General features: G+C 45.4%; 1 protein-coding gene across 21 annotated transcripts in view; it reads right to left on the bottom strand.

The window, feature by feature from the left end:
* The window catches only part of JAKMIP3 (Janus kinase and microtubule interacting protein 3), a 116,325-nt gene that overhangs the window by 48,040 nt on the left and 48,213 nt on the right, over nt 1–20,072 (bottom strand). For all 21 annotated transcript variants that reach the window (XR_007513466.1, XR_007513467.1, XM_049855486.1 and 18 more), the window contains 2 exons: nt 18,719–18,966; nt 2,152–2,649 (listed from right to left, as the gene is read on the bottom strand). Coding sequence is in view for 19 of the 21 variants with exons in the window: in XM_049855486.1 (XP_049711443.1) it covers nt 2,152–2,649; nt 18,719–18,853 (633 nt within the window). In the remaining 2 variants the exon portion in view is untranslated. The remainder of the gene's footprint in view (nt 1–2,151; nt 2,650–18,718; nt 18,967–20,072) is intronic.

Below are 20,072 nucleotides of genomic sequence, written 5' to 3'. Positions count from 1 at the left end.
GTAGGACGCCTAGTCATGCTGTGTGGGGTTCCCACTTCATGCACAGTGGGCCGTTCCAACTCGGGGCATCCCCACGTTCGGATCCAGGTAACTGGAGACCACGGACGTGCCCACCAGACCTGGAGAAGCCCAGCGCCAGCACAAAATCTGGAGGCCCCCCCACGTGGATGCAGCACCCCTGGATGCGTCTCTGCCTTCCTGTAATGGAGGCCTCCCTCTGAGGGCCAGACAGCAAGCAGCCAGGCATCTGTTGCCCAAGTCAGAGAACTGAAGCTCTGCAAGCTGGCCCGAGCCACCTGGCTACAGCCTCCTTCCTCCCAGGGCTGGGGATCCTGGAGGGCAGTATACAGACAATTCTGGGCCACCACCCAGGACTTTCAGGGCTAAGACTGGGGGGTCTGGGTGACCAGGATGAGTTGGTCACCCTGCCACCACCTCCCCTGGCCTGGAGCACACAGTGGCTCCCAAAGGCCACCTGCGTCCACTCCTGCAATTGCTCCAATCTGGTTTCCTCACAACCAGCAGTGATCCCTCAAAAAGCATGAACCAGCTCTCATCACTCCTACAACTGAAAACCCTCCACCAGGGATTCTGAATCGTGTTCTGAGTGGAGGGGGACTGGGTGACCGGCGAGCTGCTCACCCCGTGACTGGGACCGCGCTTCTGTTCCTCTGCTTCCCTCATTCAGGAACTCTCTGCCAGTTCCTTTCATGGTGGGAGCCTCAGGGTCCAGCTCAGACACTGTCCTCACATCCTCCCTGGCCAGCTACTGAAAGTTGCAGCCCCTGGCACTGTTCTACCACACACTTTGTCTCCAATGGGCTGCCTCCTGCCTGTCTGCTGGGTGCGGCCTGTCTCCCTCAGCAGGAAGGAGCGTTTGTGGGTAGTGACACCCCCACACTACTTAGCTCCTGGAGCAGGACCTGGTGCGTGGCGATGTCTGCAGGTGCTAAGCAAGACCCACAGCAATTAGGACAGCATGGTGGTGGGTAAGGACAGACACACTGACCAATCAGGACAGCATGGTGTGGGTAAGGACAGACACACTGATCAATCAGGACAGTGTGGTTGTGGGTAAGGACAAACTGATCAATCAGGACAGCGTGGTGGTGGATAAGGACAGTCATATCCATCAATGGAACAAAATGAAGAGTCTGGAAGTAAACCCTTATATTTATGATCAGTTGACTTTTGACAAGGGTGCCAAGGCAACTCAATGGGGAAAACATGATCTTTTCAAAAAATGGTGCTGGGTGAGAAAGATTCATTGAGAGCCTTACCTCACACCATACACAAAATTTATCTCAGAATGACTCATGGACCCGAATGTAAGAGCTAAATTATTAAACATCTCAAAGAAAACACTGGAGAAAGCCTTCACGGAACTGGGCAAGCAAAGGGTTTTTAGCTATGACACCAAAAGTACAATTCTGTGGTGGCGCACACCTGCTTTTCAAGCAGGGACATTCCCCTGGCATTTGGAGCTGGACAGCCTCTGCCTTCTCGATCCAGAGAGTTCTGTAGGCTCCATGGAACCATTTCTTTATGAAGTGTGTGACTCAAGCCATCAAAACATGAACGCCCCCTTGGCTTGAAATCTAACCTGGGACTCTATGAAGGGGGACACCGTTCATAAACCCTTTTTGGGGGAATGGCTAACTTGTAGATTTCTTGTTTTAGCCCAAACTAGGGAAAAAAAAAAAAAGGCATTTGCCCTGGAGTCAGCTCCAGCTCAGGGTGGCCCCAGGTGTCCGAGTGGAACAGTGCTCCATAGGACTCACCGTGGCTGATTTATCAGAAATAGACAGCCAGGCCTTTCTTCTGAGGCACCTCTGGATGGACTTGAACTGCCAACCTTTCGATTAGTAACTGAGCAGTTAACGGTTTGTGCTACCCAGGGACTCCAGCCCAAACTAGGCATGGGGAGTAGAAGAGGGGGTGGCAGATGGGGCAGAGGGCTAGTGTTTCTCTTGCCCCGTGGGCACCTGACTCTTCTGAACTGTATTCTGCTTTTGATAGTCTTGCATCTCTAGAGCCCTGGCAGCCCACAGTGGTGGTGTGCGGTACATGGTGCTGGGAACACAGGCCAAGGGGGAGGCCAGAGGACACCCGCACCCGGCCCAACCGCCCACCGTGCCCAGCGCCACGTACCAGCCTGCGGATGTCACGCTCACACTCCTTCTTGATCCTGGTGATCTCTTCCTGGTGCAGGTGGTAGACGCTCCGGATCTCAGCAGCCTTCATCTTGTCGGCCTGGATGACGATCGTCAGTGCCTCCTCCACCTGCTTCTTGGCTCCTCTGAGCTCAGAGATCTCCTGCTGCATTTTTACCTTCTCCACCTCGAACCCCTTCTTGGCCTCCTCCTTGGCTTCGGAGAGAAGCACGGTCTTGACCTTGTCGGGTGCACCATCGCGCAGGGTGTTGAGCAGGGTCTGCAGCCTCTGGTTCTCGTTGTCCTTGATCTTGATGACCCGCAGCAGCTCAGCCTCGTGCTGCCGCAGCAGTGCCTCCCGCACAGCCTGCAACTCCTTCATCTTCTCCTCGTGCAGCTTGGTTTTCAGCTCGGTGAGCAGGACGGCATTCTTGTGCTGCTCGTGCTCCCGCGCCTGCCGGATCTCCTGGTTCTTCTCCCGCTCCACCCGGCTGACCTGCAACACCAGGAGGACCATTAGTGTCGGGGCAGCCCACCAAATTTATATGCTGGAAAGACGTTTTTTGTCGGGGTGCAAATCAGGCATTAGACAACTTCCGTCAAAATATCCATTAGAAACTGTAATCAAACCGTACTGGTGGTGAAATGAGTGTGCACCTGTGGGAGTTCCACGAGGATGCATGATGTGGAAGAACTGTCAACCTGGAAACGTGGACACACAGGCCCACAGAAATCTGTTCTGCAGGAGGTCACACAGCAAAACTGTTGCCTCTCAGGTAAGTCTGCTGAGGAGAGTGGAAAAGACTCCCCTTGGACGCGCCACGTGGGGAGCAGGCCGCAGGTGCTGCGCTCTCTAGCTAGGTGTCCTCTAGCCAGCCCCTGCCCACACCCTTCATACCCAAACAGCGGGGGTGCTGTGCTCACACCCTGTGACATTCTTGGCAACAATAGGGAAACAAATCTAAGCAGCTGAGCTGTCTCTCGATGGTGTCTAATATCTAGATGTTTGGAAACGCTGAGATTTTTGGACTGAATGTTTGTTTCCATCCAGATGCTTAAGACAACACTGCCAGAGCCTTCAGCTAAATCATCACACTGCCCACAATCTGGCACATAGCAGGTGCTCAAAAAGTGTTTATGGAAGGCAAGAACGGCTAGAATCCAGACCTGCCCTGGGAAGTGTCAGGAGGTGTTCACGCCCCAAGTTCACACCCCTCAGTGCCTTCCCTCCCTCACCACCCGTTCCAGGCTCCTGGTCCTGCCACCCCACTGACCACATGCACACACACAGAGATGAAGAAAATGACTAACTACCTAAACATGGTGTGAGGACAGCATTTGTGATCAGATCTCCAAAGGCAGAATCCATAAAAGACAAGACTGATCAGTTTGATTTGTTTAAATTTTTTTAAAATTTGTAAGCGAAATGAAAAATACTCACCTGTGCGCCGCCCACCTGATGGGCTGCGCCCTCCCACCTTCTCTGCACCCCCATCTTCTAGCCTTTCAATGCTGGGACGCCCACAGCCCATGACCAGCCTCCTCTCACCTCTACCTGGCCACTCCATGGAGCACACAGACATGCTCAGGAGCACTGGGTGAGTACAGCAGGACTCATGTGTCAGCACCAAGATGACGCCCTGACCTGGCGTGAGGTGCGTGTGGCCCCGCCCTGCATGCCCCATTGGCCAGGAAAGGAACTCTGCCTTTGGGTTCCAAGAGCCTTTAAAAAGGAGTTCTTGGAGCACAGACAAACATTTCTCCGCTTTTCCCCGCCCACCTGTCGTAGCCATGAGGACAAGCAACAAGTGAAGTGGCAGGTGGAAAGCTGAGCCCTTGAAGCTGATCATTTGGGGATTTTCAGACTTGCCCTTTTACCTTTCCCATATCCAGAGGATGCCTGAGGAAATGACTGCATGGCTCACAGTTACTGGGCCGACCTGTGTAAATCTGGAGAGGTACAGGGACAAACAGCAGAACCCACTGAATGGAATGACACAAAAGCCAATTAGGATTCTTCAGGAAAACTAAAATGCACTAAAACTGATGAAAAATACAATGGACTATTTCAAAAGGAAATAAAAGACTTTAAGAAAATTACATAAGACATAAATAAAAACTTAAATCAGAATTAGAAAAATTTATAAATAAATGTGCCAGGACATATGAAAAAATTAGAAATAAAAGAAAAAATATTTTAGGAATTAATAGTTAAATAAAAGGAACACTAGAGCATATAAACACAACAAATAATGCCTTAAGAGAAATAGAAGGTAAAAAGGAGGGTAACTTAAAAATAAAAAATCAGAAAATAGATAAAAATAATGTGAGAAAAAAATGATAAATACTGACGATGGGCAAAGATAGTCCGACCTAACGAATAACAGGAGTCCCTGAAGAAGAAAACTGAAGCAATGAAGCAACGAACTCGAAAGACTAAACACCCACTCTTCACTTACCGACATGGTAGTTTTCAAAGACCAGGTTATTATGCAAAAATTGGTGTTAAGCAAAAAGGGAGGATGACCACATCAGATCACAAAATAGAGGATGACTACATCATTACTTAACTGCCAAACCACTGAGCATTATGGCCCAGCCAAGTTGACACATAACCTTAACTATCACAGCCAGTGTTACTCTTCTCGCACTTCAGCGTTTTTTTACTGCCAGACGTACATCGTTCATGTACAAAATAGTCAGATGGTAGGTTTTTTACTATTATCGTAAATGCAAAATGTCAGATTGTGAGATAGTCGGTAGGTGAGGAGTAGGTGCAATTCAAGAAAAATTTCCTAAAGTAAGAAAAAAATTGAAAATACTTATTGAAAGAACTCACTATGTACCTGGGAATATGACCTAGAACAACCAACATCAAAACATTTTATAGTAACTTTAAAGAAAAAGAATATTTGGGGATCAAAGAAAAAACAAGTGCATGACTAAAAATGAAAAGAAAATTAAATTATCACCAGCCATTTTGACAGCAATGGTTTATACCAGAAGACAATGAGTAACATATTTAAGATACTCAAGGAAAGCAAATGTGAGCCAAGGATTTTGCATCTAGTGAAATCAATATTCAGGTGTAAAGGGCATGGACAAGCTGTCATCAATATGCAAGAATTCAGGAAGTATTGCTCCCATGAGGTTTTTGTAAGGCGATTTACTGGAGAATAAGCTTCAGAGAACCAAAATGACCGCAGAGACATACACATAACAACAGCAACAAAAACAAACCAAACCCACTGTCGTCGTTGATTCTGACTGATAGCGACCCTATAGGACAGAGTAGAGTTGCCCCATAGAGTTTCCAAGGAACGCCTGATGGATTTGAACTGCCGGCCTTTTGGTTAGCAGCCATAGCACTTAACCACTGTGCCACCAGGGTTTCCAGGTATAATACAGGAGAGGTTAAATAAAACCCTGTAGTCCTCAATTTGAATTGGAAATTGTAAATGTCAGTACGAAATTAAAGGTATTTTATCCTCACATATATGTATACACACACACACACATATATTACGTGTGCTATTAGGTGCCATTGAGTCAGTTCTGACTCATAGTGACCCAATGTACAACAGAATGAAATAATGCCCGGTCCTGTGCCATCCTCACAATCATTGCTACATTTGAGCTCATTGTTGCAGCCACTGTGTCAATCAATCTCCAGGGTCTTCCTCTTTTTCGCTGACCCTCTATGTTACCAACCATGACGTCCTTCTCCAGGAACTGGTCCCTCCTGACAACGTGTCCAGAGTACAAGACACAAAGTCTCGCCATCCTCCTTCTAAGGAGCATTCTGACTATACTTCTTCCAAGACAGATTTGTTTGTACTTTTGGCAGTCCATGGTATATTCGATATTTTTCACCAATGCCATGATTCAAAGGCATCAATTCTTCTTTGGTCTTCTTTTGAATGCATACGAGGTGACTGAAAACACCGTGACTTGGGTCAGGTGCACCTTAGTCCTCAGAGTGACATCTTCGCTTTTTAATGCTTTAAAGAGGTCTTTTGCAGCAGATTTGCCCAATGCAATACTGTGCTTTAAGTGACAGTTTACAGTTCAAGTTAGTTTCTCATACAAAAATGTATACACACATTGTTATGTGACCCTAGTTGCTTTCCCTGTAATGTGACAGCACACTCCTCCTTTCCACCGAGGATTTCCTGTGTCCATTTAACCAGCTCCTGTCCCTTTTTGCCTTCTCATCTCACCTCCAGACAAGAGCTGCCCATTTAGTCTCATGTATCTACTTCTTTTTTTTTTTTTTTATCTACTTCAGCTAAGAAGCACTCTCTTTACGAGTATCATTTTATGACTTATAGTCCAGTCTATTCTTTGTCTGAAGAGTTGGCTTCAGGAATGGTTTCAGTTCTGGGCTAACAGAGAGTCTGGAGGCCATGTCTTCTGGGGTCTGTCCAGTCTCAGTCAGACCATTAAGTCTGGTCTTTTTACTAAAATTTGAGTTCTTCACCCCACTTTTCTCCTGCTCTGTGAGGGACTCTCTGTTGTGTTCCCTGCCAGGGCGCTCATTGGTGATAGGCAGGCACCATCTAGTTCTTCTGGTCTCAGGCTGATGGAGTCTCTGGTTTATGTGGCTCTTTCTGTCCCTTGGGCTCATATTTTCCTTGTGTCTTTGGTGTTCTTCATTCTCCTTTGCTCCAGGTGGGTTGGGACAAATTGATGCATCTTAGATGGCTGCTTGCTAGCTTTTAAGACCCTAGATACCACTCACCAAAGTGGGATGCATAATGCCTTCTTGATAAACTTTGTTATGCCAATTGAACCCAGATGTCTCTGGAAACCACAGTCCCCAGTCCCCCACCCCTGCTACTCTGTCCCTCGATATATTCGGTTGTATTCAGGGAACTTCTTAGCTTTTGGTTTAGTCCAGTTGTGCTAACTTCCCCTGTATTGTGTGTTGTCCTTCCCTTCACCTAAGATAATTTATCTATCTAGTTAGTGAATGTCCCTCTCTCTCCTTCCCCACACTTGTAACCATCAAAGAATGTTTTTTTCTGTTTCTTGAGTTCTTATAATAGTGGTCTCTTACAATATTTGTCCTCTTGTGACTGACTGATTTCACTCAGCATAATGCCTTCCAGATTCATCCATGTTGTGGGATGTTCTGAGGATTCATCATCGTTCTTTATATCATTGCTTAGTATTCCATTGTGTGACTATACCGTCATTTGTTTATCCATTCGTCCATTGATGGGCATCTAGGTTGTTCCCACTTTTTCCTATTGTGAACAGCGCTGCAATGAACGTGGGTGTGCATGCATCTATTCATGTGATGGTTCTTATTGCTCTAGGGCATATTCCAAGGAGTGGGATTGCTGGATCGTATGGTAGTTCTATTTCCAACTTTTTAAGAGAGTGCCAAATCAATTTTCAAAATTGCTGTAACATTTTGCATTCATTCCCACCAACAGTGTATGTGTTCCAGTCTCTTCACAACCTCTCCAACACTTATTATTTTGTGTTTTCTGGATTAATGCTAGCCTTGTTGGGGTAAGATGGTATTTCATTGTAGTTTTGATTTGCATTTCGCTAATGGCTAATGATTGTAAACATTTCCTCATATATCTGTTAGCTGCCTGAATGTTTTCTTTGGTGAAGTGCCAGCTCTTATCCTTTGCCCATTTTTTAATTGGGTTATCTTTTTGTTGTTAAGGTTTTGCAGTATCTTGTAGATATTAGAGATTAGACACTGATCGGATTTGTCATAGCCAAATTTTTTTTTTCCCAGTCTGTAGATTGTCTTTCTACTCTTTTGCTGAAGTCTTTTGATGAGCATAAGTGTTTGATTTTTAGGCGCTCCCAGTTGTCTACTTTCTCTTCTGGTGTTTGTGCATTGTTAGTTATGTTTTGTATTCTGTTTATGCCATGTATTAGGGTTCCTAGCATTGTCCCTATTTTTTCTTTCATGATCTTTATCATTTTAGATTTTATATTTAGGTCTTTGATCCATTTTGAGTTAGTTTTTCTGCATGGTGTGAGGTACAGGTCTTGTTTCATTTTTTTGCAGATGGATATCCAGTTATGCCAGCACAATTTGTTAAAGAGACTATCTTTTCCCCATTTAATGGACTTTGGGCCTTTGTCAAATATCAGCTGCTCATTAGGTGGATGAATTTACATCTGGATTCTCAATTCTGCTCCCTCAGTCTATGTATCTGTTGTTGTACCAGTACCAGGCTGTTTTGACTACCACAGTGGTATAATAGGTTCTAAAATCAAGTAGTGTGAGGCCTCCCACTTTGTTCTGCTTCTTCAGTAATGCTTTACTTCTCTAGGGCCTCTTCCCTTTCCATATGAAGTTGATGATTTGTTTCTCCATCTCAGTAAAAAATGCCATTGTAATTTGGATTGGGATTGCATTGTATCTGTAGATCACTTTGGGTAGAAAAGACATTTTCATAATGTTGAGTCTTCCTATCCATGAGCAAGGTATGTTTTTCCACTTATGGAGGTCTCTTTTTTTTTCTTGCATATGTGTCTTGTATTTTTCTTCATACAGATATTTTACTGTCTTTGGTTAGATTTATTCCTAAGTACTTTATCTTCTTGGGGGCTATTGTAAATGGTATTGATTTGGTGATTTCCTCCTTGAAGTTCTCTTTGTTGGTGTAGAGGATTCCAAGTGATTTTTGTATGTTTACCTTGTATCCTGATAAAAAACTTTGCTGAAATCTTCTATTAGTTCCAGTAGTTTTCTTGTGGATTCTTTAGGGTTTTCTGTGTATAAGATCATATCATCTGCAAATAGAGATACTTTTACTTCTTCCTTACCAATTTGGATACCCTTTATTTCTTTTTCTAGCCTAATTGCTCTAGCTAGGACCTCCAGCACCATGTCGAATAAGAGTGGTGATAAAGAACATCCTTGTCTGGTTCCCAGTCTCAAGAGGAATGCTTTCAGACTCTCCATTTAGAATGATGTTAGGTGTTGGCTTTGTATAAATGCCCTTTATTATGCTGAGGAATTTCCCTTCTATTCCTATTTTGCTGAGAGTTTTTACCATGAGTGGGTGTTGAACTTTGTCAAATGCCTTTTCTTCGTCAATTCATAAGATCATGTGGTTCTTTTCTTTTGTTTTATTTATGTGATGGATTACATTCATTGTTTTTCTACTGTTGAACTATCCCTGCATACCTGGTATGAATCCCACTTGGTCATGGTGAATTTTTTTTAATATGTTGTTGAATTCTATTGGTTAGAATTTTGTTGAGGATTTTTGTGTCTAAGCTCATGAGGGATATTGGTCTATAATTTTTTTTTTTTTTTTGTGGTATCTTTACCTGGTTTTGGTACCAGGGTTATGTTGGCTTCATAGAATGAGTTTGGGAGTATTCCATCTTTTTTTATGCTCTGAAATACCTTTAGTAGTAGTGGTGTTAACTCTTCTCTGAAAGATTGGTAGCATTCTCCAGTGAAAACATCAGGGCCTGGGCTTTTTTGTGTTGGGAGTTTCTTAATTACCTTTTCAATCTCTTCTTTTGCTATAGGTTTATTTAGTTGTTCTACCTCTGTTTGTGTTAGTTTAGGTAGGTAGCGTGTTTTTAGAAATTTGTCCATTTCCTGTAGGTTTCCTAAAAAAAAAAAAAAAAAAAATTTTTTTTTTTTTAGAGTACAGTTTTTCGTAGTATTTTGATTCTTTTAATTTCAGTTGGGTCTGTTGTGGTATCGCCCATCTCATTTCCTATTCAGGGTATTTGCTCTCTCTACTGTTTTTCTTTTGTCAGTTTGGCCAATGGTTTGTCGATTTTCAAAGAACTAGCTTTTGGTCTCGTTAACTCTTTCAATTGTTTTTCTATTCTCTATTTCTTTTAATTCTGCTGTAATTTTTCTTACTTGGTTTCTTCTGGTGCCCGAGGACTTCTTTTGCTGCTCTGTTTCTATTTGTTTGAGTTGTAGGGTTGTTTTGATTCTGGCCCTTTCATCTTTTTGAATGTGTGCATTTATTGCTATAAATTGACCTCTGAGCACTGCTTTATCTGTGTTCCGAAGGTTCTGGTAGGATGTGTTTTCATTCTCATTTGATTCTGTGGATTTCTTTATTCCGTCCTTAATTTCTTCTATAACCCAGTAGTTTTTGAGCAAGGTGTTGTTCAGTTTCCATGTGTTTGATTTTTTTTTTTTTCCCTTGCTTTTCCTGTTATTAATTTCTACTTTTATGGCTTTATGGTCAGAAAAAATGCTTTATAATATTTTGATGCTTTGGATTCTGTTAAGGCTTTTTTTATGGCCTAATATGTGGTTTATTCTGGAGAATGTTTCATGTGCATTGGAAAAGAAAGTATACTTGGCTGCTGTTGGCTGGAATGTTCTGTATATGTCTATGAGGTCAAGTTGGTTGACTGTGGCATTTAGATCTTCCGTGTCTTTATTGAGGTTCTTTCTGGATGTTCTTTCCTTCACTGAGAGTAGTGTGTTAAAGCCCCCTACTGTAATTGTGGAGCTGTCTATCTCAGTATTCAAAGCTGTCAGAGTTTGTTTCATGTATCTTGCAGCCCTGTCACTGGGTGCATAAATATTTAATATGGTTATAGCCTCCTGGTATACTGTCCCTTTAATCATTATATAGTATCTTTCCTTATCCTTTGTGGTGGATTTAACTTTAAAGTCTATTTTGTCAAAAATCAATATTGCCACTCCTGTTCTTTTTTGATTGTTGTCTGCTTGATTTTTTTCCACCCTTTGAGTTTTTGTTTGTGTCTTTAAGTCTAAGGTGTGTCTCTTGTAGGCAGCATATAGACGGATCATGTTTTTTAATCCATTCTGCCACTCTCTGTCTCTTTATTGGTGCATTTAGTCTGTTTATATTCATTGTAATTATTGATAGGTATATGAATTTAGTGCTGTCATTCCGATGTCTTTTTTGTGTTTGTGTTGTTGACAGTTTCTTTTTTCCACTTAATTTTCTGTGCTGAGTCGTTTTCTTTTACGTATTATCTTTTCATTTTTTTCTTGTTGCTGATTTTGTATTCACTAGTCTTTATGCTTTTCTTGTACTTTATTTTGATGTGTAGGATTGTTAGATTTCTTTGCGGTTACCTTAATATTTACCCCTATTTTTCTAAGTTTAAACCAATCTTTTATTTCTTTATATCACCTTGACTTTCTCTCCATATGAAAGATCTATGACTACATTTTTAGTCCCTCTTTTTTTGTTTTAATGTTGTCATCTTTTACACATTGACATTTCTGCTTCCCTATATTCAAGGTTTTTTTTTTTTATATTCAATGTTTTACCTTTGGTTTATTTTTGTGACTTCCCTATCTGGGTTGATATCTGGTTGCTCTGTTCTGTGTTCTAGTGTCGGATTCTTATCTGATGTTATTGCCTTTCTAACCGGAGGACTCCCTTTAGAATTTCTTGTAATTTTTGCTTGGTTTTTGCAAATTCCCTAAACTTCTGCTAATCTGGAAATGCCCTAATTTCACCATCATATTTGAAAGACAGCTTTGCTGGATATAAAATTCTTGGCTGGCAATTTTTTTTCCTTCAAGGCTTTATATGTCGTCCCACTGCCTTGTTGTCTGTATGGTTTCTGCTGAGTAGTCTGAGTTTAGTCTAATTGACTCTCCTTTGTAGATGTCTTTTCGTTTATCTGTTGTTGTTGTTGTTAGGTGCCATCAAGTCAGTTCCAACTTATAACAACCCTGTGTACAACAGGACAAAACACTGCCTGGTCCTGTGCCATGCCCACAATTATTATGCTTGAGCCCACTGTTGCAGCCACTGTGTCAATCCATCTCGTTGAGGGTCTTCCTCTTTTTTGTGGACCCTGTACTTTACCAAGCATGATGTCCTTCTCCAGGGACTGATTTCTACCGACAACATGTCTAAAGTATGTAAGACCTAGTCTTGCCATCATTGCTTCTAAAGAGCATTCTGGTTGTACTTCTTCCAAGACAGGTTTGTTCCTTCTTTTGGCAGTCCACGGTATATTCAATACTCTTCACCAACACCACAATTCAAAGGAATCAATTCTTCTTCTGTCTTCCTTATTTATTGTCCAGCTTTCACATCCATATGATGCAATTGAAAAATACCATGGCTTGGGTCAGGTTTATCCCTAACCACTCTTAAAATTCTCTCTTTATCTTTGGTTTTGGCAAGTTTGATTATAATATGTCTTGGTGACTTTCTTTTGGGATCTACCTTGTATGGGGTTTGATGAGCATCTTGTATAGCTATCTTCTCAGCCTTCATGATATCAGGGAAGTTTTCTGCCAACAAATCTTCCACAATTCTCTCTGTATTTTCCATTATCCCCCCAGCCCCACCCCCATTCTGGTACTCCAATCACTCATAGGTTATTCCTCTTGATAGAGTCCCACATAATTCTTAGGGTTTCTTCATTTTTCTTTTTAATTCTTTTATCTGATTTTTCCTCAAATAAGTTGGTGTCAAGTGCTTTATCTTCAGTCTCACTAATTCTGACTTCCAGTGCCTCAGTTCTGCTCCTATGACTTTCTTTTGAGTTGTCTAACTCTGAAATTTTATTGTTAATCTTTTGGATTTCTGTTTGCTGTCTCTCTATGGATTCTTGCAGCCTGTTAAATTTGTCATCATGCTATTCTATAATCTTCTTAAGTTCCTCTATTGCTTTGTCTGTGTGTTCCTTGGGTTTTTCTGCATTTTGCCTGATTTCCTTCCTGATCCCTTGATGAGTTCTGTATATTAATCTTTTGTATTCTACCTGTGGTAATTCCAAGAATTTATCTTCCTTCGGAAGGTTTCTTGATTCTTTGTTTTGGGAGCTTGCTGAAACCATCATGGTCTGCCTCTTTGTGTGATTTGATATTGACTGCTGTCTCCGAGCTATCAATAAGTCATTTTTATTTTATGTTTGCTCACTGTGTCCTACCTTCTTGTTTTGTTTTGATGTTGCCAAATAGGCCGCTCATGTGAGCTAGTTTGATTATTTATGCCTTTGAAGCCCTAACATCCTGTCACCAGGTGGTTAGATTTGATGCTAGGTATGTGAGCCCAGGAGTCCATTTATTTTTCTTGTATGGATTCAGCTCAGGTGTCCGGATAGTTGGTCACCAAGTGTGTGGTACAGGCTCTTACCTACAGTCCTAGACAAGCAGGGGCGATTGGAGTAGGCTCAGGTATCTGGCTGAAGTAGGGGGGTCACGTGCTGAGCAAGGCTGGGGGCTGACAGCTGCCCCTGAATGTCTGGGAGGAAAGTGTGTCCCTGTTCCCTAGAGTGTGTAGGTGGGTGGGTCTTGCAGCCAGGCTATGGCCACCAAATCCTGTTGGCTGTAAAGACTGGGAGGCACCACTTAATCTTGGACCCTTGCTGCAGGTGGCTAGTTGTCATGGGTGGAGCCACCAGTCCTCAGGCCCCTGATATGGGTAGGTGAGGACCCTGCTTAATGGGCAGAGTGGTGTCAAATGTCACAAACCTGCTACTCCACCATATAGCTGATACAGTGAAGTTAGTATATACCCTATTGTACTGTGCTAATGAGGGCCTATGCTGTTGAAATGGGCCCCTACAGGTCTATGCAGTGGTGAAAGGCATTCAAAGTCGTTGGACCCCTTATGCCTGTGCCTAGACAAAGGGGCTGTACCTGCCCTGAGTTCTCAGCTTGGGGAGCTGGCAGATTATTTTTTACAGTTTGCTAATTTGTTCCCTCTCCCAGGCCTGGAGAATGGCTCAGGGCACATGATGGGTCCTACTTCTGGCCCAGGGAAAGTGGCAACTGGTAACTGCTGAAGCTGGTCTGGCATAGTGCAAAGTGAGGAGGGAGCAGGGAGTGTTTTTTGATCTGTGCAGTAGGTTAAATGCATGTACTTATGTTTTGCTGAGTGAAGTCTGCTTCTCACTGGTTCTGGAGGGTTGAGCTGACTCTTAGCTGCTCCGTCTCTCCCAGCATGGAAAACTCATCCCTAATGCCACTCCTTGCCTCATTGCGCTCGCAGGGTGCCAGTTCCTGCCAAGTCAGGTCTGGTAACTCCTCACTGCTTCCAAACTGTCTCTCCCTCCTCCTGCCACTCAGTCTGATTCCTCAACTTTGCCTTTGATGTTCAGGGCTTCTAGATTGTCATATATAATTGATTCACTTGTTCTTTTGGGTCTTTGTTGTAAGAGGGACCACCAGAAGCATCTAACTACTTGGCCATTTTGGCCCTGCCTCCACCCTTTGATTTCTTAACTGCTGCTTCCATGGATGTTGATCGTGGACCCAAGTAAAAAGAAATCCTTGACGATGTCAATTTATCTCCTTTTATCATGATGTTGCTTATTGGTCCATCTGTGAGGATTTTTATTTTCTTTAATGAGGTGTAATCCACACTGAAGACTGTGGTCTTTGATCTTTATCAGTAAGTGCTTCAAGTCCTCTTCACTTTCAGCAAGCGAAGTTGTGTCATCTGCATAACGCAGTTTGTTAATGAGTCTTCCTCCAATCCTAATGCCCAATTCTTCTTCATATAGTATAGCTTCTTGGATTATTTGCTTAGCATACAGATTGATTAAGTATGGTGAAATGATTCCTTAGTGTGTGTGTGTGGATATTATCCTATCACTGACAGCTTCGTATTTCAGGATAAATCTTGAAATGTTGTTTTTGATGATGAATGCAAGGCCATTCCTCTTCAATTTATCCTTCTCAGCATAGCAGACCATGAGATTGCTGGATTCAAAATGGCCAACACCAGTCTATTTCAGCTCACTAATGCCTAGGATACCAATTTTTACGTGTTCCATTTCATTTTTGACTACTTCCAACTTTCCTAGACTCATACTTCGTACATTCCATGTTGTGATTATTAATGGATATTTGGAGCTGATTCTTGTTATTTTGAGTTGTGCCACAGCAACAAATGAAGGTCCTAAAAGGATTTCTCCATCCCCATCATTACGGTCGACTCTACTTTGAGGAGGAAGCTCTTCTCCAGTTGTATTTTGTGTGCCTTCCAACTGGAGGGGCTCATCTTCCAGCACTGTATCAGACAATGTTGTGCTGCTATTCATAGGTTTTCACTGGCCAATTTTTTTTTTAGAAGTAGATCGCCAGGTCCTTCTTCCTAGTCTGTCTTACACTGGAAGCTCCACTGAAACCTAACCACCATGGGTGATCCTGCTGGTATTTGAAATACTGGTGGCATAGGTTCCAGCATCACAGCAACATGCAAGCCAGCACAGTACGAAAACCGACAGATGATTGGTGGTTATTATGTGTATGTATATATTGCCCACCTGTCATAGTTTGAGCAAATATATGTGCCTGTGTATATGTATGTGTGGTATGTGTGTGTATACGTAAGTGTACAAACGCTGTGCATATATGTATGTATGCATGTGTGTGGTATGTATATGTATACATGTATGTGTGTGGTTGTATATGTATGTGTGCATGTGTATGTATGTGTGTGTATATGGATGCATGTGTGTGTGGCATTTGTGTGTATGTGTGGTTTCTGTGTATATATTCTTAGCTCTAGCCACTGAAGAGGCCTTAAAACAATGACCGGCCCAGTAGCAGTGCATACCTCTGGTGCCTGATTGTGATCTTGAAATACCATTGACCATTCAAATAAATTGGAGAGAGTGGAGAAGAATGCGAGGCAGGAAATGAGCAGGTCGAGCCTGGAATACCGCAACACACCAGACAGCAAGGAGGGCTGCTAGGTCATGTCAAAGGATTCAGGGACCACCTTGAAGAGGCTCCCACTGGCCAAAAACAGGACACTTTGAGCTTCAATAAAGACAAGATTTGCAATGAATTGAAACTCATCAAACATATTTAAACTCATATAGTCCTGTCCTAAGGAAACAATCAGTCACCTTCTCAGGTTGACAAGGAACCTTGAAAACTGGGTAAATAAAATTAAAGGATCGAGCATTCACCCTGACTTTCTACTGGGCACCCAAATCACAGCTAAGAGGAAGCATCTACCCCTGAAGGAGGAGACCACCAGCCCCATCTTGTCTTTAAGAGCAGGTGGAAGTTGGAGACAGCATGGAAGAAGGAAACACCTCCAAACACCAGTGACACATGGCAGCTGTGCCTTCCCCAGCCGTGGGCCCAAGGGGACTGTATGCTCTAAGAAGTTGGGGACATTTTGCTGCATCAGCCAAAGCTCTTGGCTTTAATAAGGCCCCAGGAGGCTGAGTCTATGAAGGAGGCAGCTGTGGGGCTGTGGAGAGACATCTCTCAAACGCTTTCTTTGTGGAACAATTTTCTCAAGTTACAATAAAGCTGCCTTGTGTTCCTTTGTAAAGGCCTGTGTCATACAGAGTTGTTTGGGCAAAACTCCTTATACGGCTTTGGTTGGCTCATCATTTTCAGTGCTGGTTTGGCGGGGAGGTGGGGGTAGAAAGCTTTGATCCACCCACTCGGTGTGTGTGCTAGTTTGTTCTTTCTCTCTCATCTGACCCATCAGAGTTCACTGGGATAAATGCTCAGTAGGGCACCCTCTGTGGGAGCTTGTCTGGGGACCGTGCAGGAACAGCCGGGAAGCAGGGGCTCCCAGGAAGGGCTGGATGAAGACTTCAATGGAAGGACGATGGTGCTGTTTCCACTCCCTCACCGCCCACACAACTCAAAATAAAAACAAGACTGTCCTCCAATGGGAATGGCCAGAAAAGCTCTGATCTCCCAGCTGGCTATTTCAACATGTTCCTGAAATAGCAAATTCCTTTTCCAGATATTTTTCCCGTTAGTGGGTCATGGAGTCCTGGTGACTGCTTTCAGACAATGTATGATTCTCGCTGTAAGTCATGCCAAAAAGAAAGGTGTGAAGGTCACTGTGTTTCACACAAGCAGGTAGGGGTGCGCTGCTCTAGAAACACGCAGTGTTTTGTCTATTTCATTATGAGAAGCAGGGAACAATGGCAAAGCCAAACAGGGCGGAAAGGAAAGAGAGAGGATTCTGAGGCTGGCAGGTGGGAGGCGTCAAGGCCGCTTCGTGTGGGGCTGGGGGCGGGGAGTGCCGAGACGCCTGTCTTTGCCCATGGAGAGACGTGGCAGTGGATAACAAGGAGGGCTACCTCCAAATCCCCAAATCCCAGTCATTCCCAACACTTCTTATGGGAAATAATGTCAGTCTTTCGGGCACAGGAGCATTAAGCTTCCTCAGGGAAAAGGCTGGAGACGTCCTCTTTAATGGAGACACTGATACAAATCTCTGTGGGAACAGTGACTAGGGATTTTATAAACAAAAGTAGCAAGGACGATAGCACGACTGAACAAAAGAATGGGCCAGAAAAAAAGGGTGCCTTCTCTTAAGGGTTATTCTGTGAAGTACAACCAGCCTTGAAAGAAAAAAAAACCAGATGGGATGCCCAGGAAGCAAGCATAATGGGGATGACCGGCACAGAATTAGAGAGCCTAAGGCTCATGTACAACTAAGGTGTCCCCCACAAGTTCAGGGGAAAAGGGGGTTGCAGACCCGTGCACAGCATGCTGCCTTTTGTGCCTCCCATCTGGGAAGGGGTTCGGGGGGCCAGGGGAGGGAGAAAAGGGACTTTTTTGCACTGTGCCTCTTCTTTTATGCCTTTTGGATTTTGTTCCCAGAGTGCTTACTGCCTCTTCAGAAAGTAAATAAATATGTCCTGTAATGATAACTAGAGGGTCCGAATTGCCTGGCCTCCAACACCAGCCCCAGGGGTCCTGCCTGGTGGGCTCTGACCCGAGGCAGATGCGGGGTGTCTAGATGAGCAAGGGTCCACTCACACCCACGGGATGCTGGAGGAGGACGTGCTTAGATAGAACGGCATGGGAAGTATTGATAAATATCGGTGCTGCTGCTATAACTAGGTGGACAAAAAATCTGGAGACGAAAAAAGCTCTCTGCTCAGCTCTGTCCGTGAGGTGGCACTTGACTCACGATGGTTTTCGCTCAGTGAAGCAGCGGGGTCCTGACCATCACCCTCTTCGCAGGTCATCTCTTCTTTCCCCTCATCCGCAAAATGGGGAGGGAGCAAAGACCTGTCTGGGGCTCCTGCGTGTGAGGTCAGGAGACTATGCCGGGTGCCCCACACACCCAGGGGCCCCCAAAGGGGGCGGGAAGACCTCTGGTCAGCTTCCCGAGCCAGAGTCGCCCTCCGACACACCACGAACCTTCTGGTGAAGAATAAGTCGCCCTCACAGGGCAAGAGCCGGCCGGTTGGGCGGGCCTAGGGGAGGGCCCGAGAGCCCCTTCCTTTGCAGCTGAGGCTGCCAGGAAGGCGCCGACCCCAAATCTTAGTGCCCTGCACGGTCAAAATCCTCCCTGTGCAGGCAGGAGACCGAACTCCGAGAGGTGGGGGCTGCCTGGCCAGACCTCGAACCCGGCTCCTGGTCCTGGTCCAGGCCCCCACGGCTGCAGTGCACACTCATCTCTGGTTTGGGGGGTGATGGCCATTCTGCCCACGGACACGGAGCTGCCACTGCCTGGGCACAGAGCCCCCACTGCCTAAGCACCTGCTCCTGCCCCAGCTGTCCACCCCAAGCCACCTGGAGAACTGTTCCTGGCCCTACACCCCCTGGGAGACCCCAGGCCCAGGAAGGCACTGCCCCAGGCAGGGATGCGGCGCTGGGGGGGGCCCACCTTGCTCTTCTCCTGCTGCAGCTCAATCTGGATGTCGGTGAGCTTGGCCCGCAGCTCCTCATTGGCGGCTTGCAAAGCTGCGAACGCCTCTGCCTTGTCCCCCCGTGTCCGGCTGCTGGGCCCCTTCTTGGACATCGTGAGGCTGGGTGGCTGAAGGCGAAGCCTCGAGGGTGCACTCTGTCGGTGGGTGTCCGCACCAAGCTATGGGTAGGTGGCCTGGGCCGGCTCTGCTACATCTTCTTACTCACCTGGAGGGAAAGCACACCTGTTGAGTGGATGGAGAACAGTGGAGCTGGGTGCCCAACACTGAGGGGTGTGTGCCAGGTGGGGCTCAGGGTCCCTGACACTTGGGGCGTGTGCCAGGTGGGGGCTCAGAGTGTCCAACGCTGGGGGGCATGTGCCAAGTGGGGGCTCAAGGGTGCCCAACACTGGGGAGTGGATTGAGAGCAGCTGGGCACAGGCGCCTGACACTGGGTGGGGTGTGCCAGGCAGGGTTGCAACAGACTTCTCACTGCCTGTCCAGCCCTGTGTTCCCTGACCCAATAGCGCAGGCTGGGGACCAGCCCCAGACCACAGTGGCTGCCCGCCTGTCAACATAGGATGCCTTGCACAGAGCGTGTCTCTGTGCCAGGACAGGTGAGCGCTCGGTAAATGTTCACTCTCCACCATTTCATAAATGGGGGTGCGGCTATCTGACAGCAAGGGCCAGTGTGAAAACAAGCTTCCCAGATTACTGCATGGAGGTCGTGGCCCCTGGGGTCCCCACAGACCCTCAGACCGGCTGGTGAAGAGTGGTGTTGCCCAGGCACACAGAGGCCAATTTGTGCTCTGCAGTACCCAGTGCCACGCTGAGGAGGCCTCATGACCCCCGAGCCACCTCCCCTTCACCATGGACCCTGCACTCCCACCCTTGTATGGAGATGGGGGGACAAGTGTGGATCTCCCCAAGGCACTGGGAACACCCAGGGCTGTGCTTGACCACGCCGAGCTGGGATTCCCACAAGTTCTTACTTCCCACAGGGCCCCTGCAGGTTCTCAAGAAGCGTTTGAGGAGATTGTGGCAGGAGGAGAAAGAAGGGGACCTCCATCTGTCACCCTGTGTCCTTTTTATACCAAATACTGTAGGGAGCAGCTGGCGCTCTCTAAGTTTTGGATAGTTAGAGCTTTGGAGGAAGAGGTGCCACATCTGCAGTCCACCAGGCGGTCTTCGGGGGACCATGGTGACAAAGACAGCTGGAGCAGTGTGTGCTCCGAGGAGGGTGGCTGTCCCACCCCATTTCACATGCTTCCCTAGTTCTGTGGCTTTGCCCAGCACACGTCCACACTGTGAGTAACCAGCCACTGATGATCGCAA

The sequence above is a fragment of the Elephas maximus genome, chromosome 16 (assembly GCF_024166365.1).
Source record: "Elephas maximus indicus isolate mEleMax1 chromosome 16, mEleMax1 primary haplotype, whole genome shotgun sequence".
Taxonomy (NCBI): domain Eukaryota; kingdom Metazoa; phylum Chordata; class Mammalia; order Proboscidea; family Elephantidae; genus Elephas; species Elephas maximus.
Note: the sequence above shows the minus strand (reverse complement) of the source record. Positions and strands in the feature narration are given on the sequence as shown.